Genomic DNA, 8,987 nt, shown 5'->3' with positions numbered 1-8,987 from the left:
AGGGAGAGGGGGAGGGAGAGGGGGAGGGAGAGAGAGTTATAACTCATACATACATAACTACATTTTTTTTTTTTTTTTTTGCGGTACACGGCCCTCACACTGTTGTGGCCTCTCCTGTTGCGGAGCACAGGCTCCGGACGCGCAGGCTCAGTGGCCATGGCTCACGGACCCAGCCGCTCCGCGGCATGTGGTATCTTCCTGGACCGGGGCACGAACCCGTGTCCCCTGCATCGGCAGGTGGACTCTCAACCACTGTGCCACTAGGGAACCCCCATAACTACATATTTAAATACATACATATCTAAAAACTTACTTGAATAAGGAAGAGTTACAAGAAAGTCTTATCAAGTAATAAAATTCATTAGAAGCTGAGTAACTAAACATAGACTAGTTATGTTAAGACTTCTTTGAAAATGGGCTGGACACACTGTGACTCTAAAAGCACTTGTCTTATTTTATGGAATTGAAGTCCAAATTGCAGCAGTTGTGGAATGGTAACTAGAAGGGAAAAATGTGCTTGGAATAACATATTTAGAGAAATATTTGAGGACTATTCTTAACGTGGTGGTCTCTGATATAAATTATATGTGAGAATTGAAAATGGTGATACTGGAGAATCAATAGAAGGGTAGATGATAAAAATACAAAGTTGTTTTGGGTTAGATGTGACTATGAGAAGTGAATTGATTTTTGGGAAAGTCTTAGATTTGATCTGGGTTTTGTTTTCTTTAAGGAGAGAGTTGTAAAAAGCAGGGGTTGAGATCCTGCAGTGGTACATATTTAGTGTTAAAAGTAGCAAGAGTACACAGTGGGATGAATTTGGATTGTGGTTGATTATTTAATAATAGGCCATAAGGAGAGAAGGTTAAAATTAAATAATTTGCACTGTGTAAGTATCTTATTTTCATATCTGAATCTCACTGAAAGGCATTTGATGCATTTTGAGAGGTAGAGATAATCTGTGTATTTCATGCTTTCGATTTTCAGAAATCTCAGGGTTAAGCTAACATTTTGACATGGGTGCAAATTAACTGAATTTTAAGTAGGGCTGTGAGAGTTTATGGCAGTGATGAGAAAGATATTACAAAACAGTTTCAGTCACTGATAAGGTGAATTTGCTGCACTGTTATCTATAGCATTAAAATATAGACATTCCAATCATTCTCCCATTTTAAATTTCTGCTTTAATTAAGCCAGTTTGGGTCGTGCACTATTTAAAGTCAAGTAAGCAGACCTTTCCTATGCCCCGGCTAATTCAGATTGAATGTGAAGATAGGGCTGCCTCGGGCCCCATATTGGAAATTTAGCCTGAAATCTGATTTACTCTCTGTGGGCCATTCATTCACTCTGCGGATTCTAGCATCACCAGCTCAGCCTTGATTTTCACACTTTCATAGAAAGTTTTATTTTATCTTTTGAAAGAAAGTGTGGAAAATCATTACATTTTGCTTTTCTTAGGCATAAATTCTAATTTAAATCATTCTGAGAAAACTTAATTCTTAGTTTTCAATTTTAGTTTCATTACATGAGGTCACCATGTATGTTTGTATGTTGATTGTGAAGTCAGCGCAGTGTGTGTAACATCAGTATATTGTTTGAGCAATTTCTGTCACAGTAAGTAAACGTTTTTCTTGGCTGGTGAAAGTAGCACAGTTGAAATTCCATGAAATTGTGAATTTTGAGCGGAGCTGTTTGGCCTACACATATCTTCATTCAGGTGAGATCAGTTCCTGGCAAATTCCTATGAACCCCTCAGGACTAAGCTCAGGTATTTCTATAGGTGGGCTTTGTGAGAACTCAGACCCACTGGCGTGCTCTCTCCTCACGGCCCCTTCAGGATGTCTGCTGGGCTGCACTGTCATCTTTGTTCAGCCTGTTCACCTCTCCAGGACAGCCACCGACACTTGTCCACTTTTTGCTTCCAGTGTCCTGCATAGTGCACACGGTAGATGCTTAGTAAATGTGTGATGAGTGGGTTACTCAAGTCATTGAAATGAGCACCAGGGTACCCCTAAGAAGGAGGGAGGGCAGAGACTGCGGGCAGCCTTGGGGGATGTGTAGGACTGGGGCTTCTTCTTTTTTTTTTTTTTTTTTAACATCTTTATTGGAGTATAATTGCTTGATTGGGGCTTCTTGTAGCTTTCCCGCCTTGGGTTTGGGGTCTACACTCCTGGCTCCCCCTCACCTCCTATTCATGCCCAGCTCCCGGTCTTCCAGGAGCTGCCCTCACCTCTGCAACGAGACTGCCCTCGCCCAGCTCAGCAGTTACCTCCCAGTCACGAGGCGTAGCCAGAGCTTCAGCCCTCACCTGTCGGACTCCTGGGCTGCAGTTGGCATGTTGCGACACCTGCTCCCTTCTCCTCCATAGCACTGTGCTCTCTACAACCTCTAACTACATTTTCTGACCATTCTTTTGGCCTAGTTGTGGCCTCCTTTTCCCTTCTACCTTCTGTTCTCTTTTCATATATTCTTCCTGGGTAGAGTCCTTGAGTTTTATGTGCTTCATATTAATGAATTCATCCAGTATTTACTGAGGAGTTACTGTGTGCCAGGTGCACTGTTTGACTTGTGTCCTGGAGATATAATGTGAGTGAGTAACACAGAAGTCGCCGCCCTCCAGGAGCATGTATTCTCTGTATGCTGACTTCCCTATTTATGATTCTGGGTCAGACCTTCCTCCCCAAGTTGGCTCTTCCTTCTGGATATTTTCACCTGGATTTCCTTACAGGAACCTCAGTTTTAATATGCAGAATACTAAAGGCTCCCGCCCCCTGGGGAGGGTTGATCTGCTTCTACTACTGCATGCTGTCTCACCTGGTGTCTTATCTGTTAAGCCACCCTTGACACCTGTCTTCCATCACTCGCAAGTCGTGCTGTGTTGCCATTCTCTTACTTGAATCTGGGCTTGCTTTTGCCCAGCGCTGCTACCAGCCCAGGACCTCAGCTCCCCTGCCTCTGTGGCAGCCCACCCTGGCTCCGGGCAACTGGCAAGAGAGTGGTCCTTGCGGAAGGCGGATCTGACTCTATAGTTCTGTTAAAAGCACCCGGTGGTTTATCCCCAAGGTACAGTCTGAAGCCTTTAAAATGGCACGTAAGGCTCACCCATCTACTGGCTTCTGCCTGCTCCAGCTGCCGCTTGGCTTCTTGGATCTAAACTGCTTATGTTTCCTCACACACGCCAGGCAGCTCAGCTCCCTCGAGCCTGTGCTTTATGCCGTTTCTTCTGCTCCGTGGTACTCTGTGCCCTGGCCCTCCCCACCTTGAACGTGGCTTCTTCCATTTACCCTGCTAATCTTCAAGCCTTCCTGAGAGTCCCCGTGTACTCAGTGTGAACATAGAGTCTGGCACACAGTAGGCATCAGTATATGGTTTTGGAAGGAAGGAAGGAGGGATCTGTAGGCCTTTGTAGCACCGCGGTGAGGGACTTCCGCCACCACCGCTTTGCTCCTTTGAAGCACCCAGGGCATGAAAGCGCAGACTGAGGCTCCAGTTCGGCTCTCCTGAATGGCCTTGGCCCTGAGGCCCATGGGCTGACTCACCAAGCCAAAAATAAAACTCAGAGTCTAGTTTTGAACTGGTTATGTTTGGTGAGACGCTTACTTGCATGGAGAAGGTGGCTTGTGACTCACAGTCTGGGTGCTTATTCATGTGCACTAGTGATCTTTGAAAATTTTTACCCTAGACATTCTGTGTTATCTGAAATCTATCCTTTCACTTTCTAATGAGCACTCAGATGCATTAATGTTTGATCAGGACTTGCAGACTCAGGTCTAAAATAAAGTAATTGTTCTAAGAATACTTTGAAGTCAGAAAGGGTTCCTAACCACTCGCTGTGCTTTGCCTTTGTTACTAGTAAGCTAAAAGGAGCTGGGTGAGATTAACTCATGCCCGTTTCCTGTATGCATAGTAGAATTTTAGATGAACGCGAAATCTTTCCTTATATTGTTTGCTCCAGATCCCTCTTAATTATTAAAGCCTTACTAAAAGTAAAAAATTAAATGTCTTATATCCACCTAGGTTTTTTTCTTAATGTTTTTCTGGGTTTTATTTGTCAGGTAATCGTTTTTAATATTTTCAAAAGAAAGGATAGTTGCGTTTATAATGTATACGTTAGCATAGCAAACTTTCTGCCTTTGTAATAATGACTTAATAAGCCTACTTCTTCGTGTATTTCTTCACAGGGCAGCCCAATGGATCCCATGGTGATGAAGAGACCTCAGCTGTATGGGATGGGCAGTAACCCTCATTCTCAGCCACAGCAGAGCAGCCCTTACCCGGCAGGTTCCTACGGCCCCCCAGGCCCACAGCGGTATCCGATTGGCATTCAAGGTCGGACCCCAGGGGCCATGGGAGGAATGCAGTACCCACAGCAGCAGGTTTGTGCTAGTTTTTACTCCACTTCCCCGCACAGTTGGTCCTAGTTTTGTCTTTGTCTTTTACTGTCTACCGAAGATTAGTTTTGAGAGTATTGGGGGGGCATTTCACTGATTTTTCTCTACTTTTTAAAAGATTTCATAGTTTCTTGAAATAATCACAGGTACAATGTTTCCCACCCTCTCTTTTAAAGAAAGAAAAGTGACCTTCTTAGAGCAAAGTGGACAGAATTCCTGTTTGGTAGAAAGCCTGTGTTACCAGCTATATTTGAAAGATTGACTGTGTCCTCATTTTGCAGCAAATTATATAGATCTAAGCCCCAAAGTGAACTTGGCTTTCTAATATTTCTGATGTCAGACAGTGTCAAATTTTGAGCTGTGAATAAACTTCTTAGGGTGAAGTTTTAAGTTATTTAAAGGTCCTTCTCATAAAGATGGCATCAGCTTAAAAGTTTTTTTAGTCTCCCCAGAAGTTATTTTGCTTTTATTTCTTGACGTATTTCTTCTGTATCTTTTGAAAAAAAAGATTTCTGTATTTCTTATAAGAGAATTTGATGTGTATCAGTTTTCGTAGGTTTGAATGGGTTTTGTGTTTTTACATAAACAAAAAAGAGTTTTTCTTCTTTTAAAAAAAAATATTCTTCTCCTTTTTCTCTAGAATCAAATAGTTGAAGTTACCTTAAATGACCATCTACCTTCTGGCAGTAGTAAGCCTACAGTCTCTTGGATACTGGAGAGTATATCCTTGTAATGTTGCCATGAGGAGAGTCAGACTTGTTTTAGGGTATTTCGTTTCTAGGAGCACCAGAAAGGCTGATTTATAAATTCCCGCACCATGCCTTTAACCTGGTGGTGCATCGGGTTGATGCCCTGCTTGTTTTCCTGCCTCCAGATAGGTTATTCCACAGTGTTGCCAAGCAACCCGTTCCAGAGTTTCACAGTACTTCCTCTCAGGAAATTCTTCCCCACGTTTGACCAAAAATCACTGTGGAAAAAAGGTTGGATAGAACTTTTGTTCTCTCTGAAGTGAATGTGGAGAATGATACACTTTATATGCTCCATAGCTGTGTCCTAAAAGTTCACAGATAAATGACACTTCAGCCCTGTCTTTTTAGAGACCGAAAATTGTCTTTCCTCTTTATCTTAGTTTGTCCTTTGGCGATATTTTTATGTTAAGGCAGTTGTGAGGAAAGATAGAAGCAGCTCAGCCTTTGAATCCCAGCTATTGATTCTTTAAATGGCCTTCGTTATTGTCAGAAGTTCTCACCCCTTGTTTATTAAAGATTGGCCACTCAGAATTTTAGCAGTCAGTTGCATACTTAATTGTATTGTAATTTGATTCAACATTACTCCTTTCTTCCAGTAATACTTTGCTGCCTAGAGTAAAATTCTTTAGTTGAGGCTGCTAGTTATGAGAGGGAGTTAATTTGTAAATGATTGAAAAGTAAGATGAGAGTTGTGATTTTTTTTTTCCTCTCTCTTTCTCTCTTCCTTTTATTTTATTTTACTTATTTTTACGTTTTAAAGCTAATTTTCCCTTAGTTGAGGGGAAGAAGGCCCAGGCAGCCAGCCGAATAGAGTCCTGATTCTGCTCTACAGCTGATTTCTTTGGGGCTCTGACAGTTCTGTATGATACTCTGGCCACAGGAAGAGAGTAGAGACAGAAGGGCAGTGAGAAATGGCAGGACGGGTGGAGGGAAGTAGATGCCGCCACTCCCTGTTCCTGCACCTTCCTCTCCACCATGTTTTCCTGAAGGGAAATTCGAGAGTCATTTCAAAAGGAGCTGTTCATGGCAAGCTACTGGATGACCCTTTACCTTTTTCTCTGAATGAGTTGAAGTCTTATTCGAAGTTTAAGACGTTGGTTTATTTTGCAGTCCCAAAGTGGGAATCTAACAAATGGAGAGGTGTGAAGAATGATCACCTAGGAATATTTTTTTCATTATTTTCTTCCCACATATGTAAGGCTAAGAGTAGAGGACATACACAGTTACATAGAATAACCTTAGTTTTCTTAGCTTTTCTGTTTTATTTCATCCTGGTGGATTTACATACTTTCAAAATCCAGTAACTCTCAGATTTATTTGAAGGGACAAATTGATAAAGGTTACCCACCAAGTATTTTAGCAAATTTTTAATTAAGATTTTAGATTAGGTATTTTACTACTAACCCAAAAAAATGCCTAATTCTGATTAAGCACAGATCTTTCTGATAATGAAAGAAAAGTAGGGTATCTGGTAAGAAATGGAATGCCCTGGCTGTCACACTTCCATATTGAGTTAATCATAATCGGACGTTCTAAATAATCTTTATTGCTTTTTTACTTTTTCATTTAGTTATAATACGACCTTGAAGTATTGTTTTTTTGTTTTGAAACCTAAAAGGCTAAAAAGAACTGCTAATGCATTTCTGAATGTGTGTAACATTTTAAAGGGGACACACAGCATAGTACCAAGTTCATGTGATCAGTTAGGTGTAGGCTAATTAATAGCTTTGGAAAGGAAAAGAAATAATGTGGGTTTTGGTAAAGGTTATTAGAACACATTTATTTTTTTAGCTTTAGTCTGTGTCCTTTGGTGAGGAATTTTCGGTGAGTTGCTTTATTTGCGAATTTTGGATAATTACAAACTTGGTCCACAAACAAGGTCCTGGCACAGTGATTGGCTGCCAGTCCTATCCGTCTTCTCTTAGTGCTGATGTAATTGGCTAAGCATTGTTGTGGTCATGGCTGGTAATGTTCTTCAGGGAAAAAACTGGAAGATAATGATGACATTGAGTTTTTATTGAGTGGACATCACCGCCTAGGCATGACTTGACTTTGGACGGCCTCCAAGGCTTTCTGTGCTTGGTTTGTGAACCTCTAATGAGCTGAATCCAGTTCATTTAATATTGCTCATATATTTCTGCAAAGGATTAAAATGTAGGAATTCAAGTTTGTATGTTGAGTTGCCCACTTACTAGCTGAGTGGTAAGTTGTCTTTGGCTCAGGGGTCACAGTTTGATTCCTGGCTGGCGTTCTACTCCTGTGACAGGAATTTTAAATGAGTATTCTGTTAGAAAGAACCACAGTGCTTACATGAAATTTAACATGCATAGTATCACTGCTTACTTTTTGTCTCGGAGAGTTAGGGGGAACTGGCCACTGAGTGTTGGATTTTAGTATTAACCTGGGGATTCTTGATTTGTATGGTGATAATTTTATTTTTGAACTATACTCATGACGGGGTCTTCGAAGCATGATGTGATAATAGTACATCGTTTTGGTATTTATTAACTGGAACTAGACTTGTGGTCTTTCACTTGCTGATTCTCTCACATCATCAGACAAATACATGGTAAACAGATTAGTTTTGCACCGTGTCCTAAAAACTAGTCTCCTTGGGTTTTTATTGAGCTGAGAGGGGAAATGAATTTTCTGTGCCTCTGTGGAGAATGTTCTGCCTCTAGGCTCCTGGAATTCAAATCTGGGGATGGTTAACAGAAGTACACTGGTTGATTTCATCTAATACGGAGCTACACAGAGGATGTATAATCTTTAAGGTTACTAGAATCTGACTCTGAGTTTTTTAGATTTTGTTTTTTTAAACTTAGACACCAATGTATCCTTTGCTTGATCGGGGATGTGGGTGAGCAAATGTTTTATTTCATTTTTCTTGTCCTTTGTGATCATAAATGTATACATAGGCCTATGCTGACTTGCTTTAAAAAAGATTTGTCATATAAAAGAAATAACACCGAGAAGAAATAGGTTACAGAAGCGAAGTTATATTTATTTGTGTCAAGCTGATTTCAATTATGTGGTCTGAGATTTTTCTCGAGTTATCAAGTGTTATTGGACTGGTATTTTAACTCTCCATATCTTGTTGCAGATGTTTGTATAACCTGATACCTGTTGGAATTATAAAACCAGGGAAGGAGAAAAAGGGCAAAGTGAGAGATGTATAAGTTCATGAGTGCTTCTGCAATGGGAAAACATGACTTTTTAGTTTTTAAACACATCTGTATTGCGAAGACCTTTACAACAAGAATATGGAATATAATTATTGCTTTGAAAGATATCGTGGCAAAATTAAATAGAACTTGTTATTTTTGTTAAGGTGACCCATCTGAACTTATCACTTTCAATCTGAATAACAACTGAATTAAACACCAAGGTTGTTTTGAAAAAGGTTTTAAAAATGAATAGGTGTTTTAATTTGTGCCTTTATCCTCTACACCCTTTGGATGTGTCTATTTTGCTGTGTGTTTTTTGAGTAGAATATTTATTTCAGAACATAAGCATTTTCTTTGGTACCATCTTAACAGCCAAAACACTTCTTCCAACGCACATATTTATTTTGGCAGCAGATGTTTCTAAAAGGAGACAAACATTACAATTGTTTGGCTAAAATAAATGTTTTCCTTGGGGTTATTAAGGAGCCAGGTGAATTCTAGGATTCCCACCTGTGTTACTTTATATTGTTAATCTATTCTGGAAAAAAAATTGCTTTTTAAAATACAGTTAAAATTATGTTTTGATATAGTTTTAACAATGTTTCTGAAAAGTAAGGAAGAATGGAGTGAGAAGGACTGGTTAAAAGAGTTTTTTTTTTTTTTTTTTTTTTTTTTTTTTT

General features: G+C 40.0%; 1 protein-coding gene across 8 annotated transcripts in view; it reads left to right on the top strand.

Annotated features, from left to right (window-relative positions):
• The window catches only part of ARID1B (AT-rich interaction domain 1B), a 412,304-nt gene that overhangs the window by 46,047 nt on the left and 357,270 nt on the right, over positions 1 to 8,987 (top strand). For all 8 annotated transcript variants that reach the window (XM_027082651.1, XM_027082627.1, XM_027082631.1 and 5 more), the window contains exon 2: positions 4,182 to 4,376. In XM_027082651.1, coding sequence (XP_026938452.1) covers positions 4,182 to 4,376 — 195 coding nt within the window. The remainder of the gene's footprint in view (positions 1 to 4,181; positions 4,377 to 8,987) is intronic.

Source organism: Aethalodelphis obliquidens, unplaced genomic scaffold, assembly GCF_003676395.1.
Source record: "Aethalodelphis obliquidens isolate GAN/ISIS:26980383/991018 unplaced genomic scaffold, ASM367639v1 scaffold3, whole genome shotgun sequence".
Lineage (NCBI taxonomy): Eukaryota > Metazoa > Chordata > Mammalia > Artiodactyla > Delphinidae > Aethalodelphis > Aethalodelphis obliquidens.
This window is presented reverse-complemented; position numbering and strand designations above follow the sequence as displayed.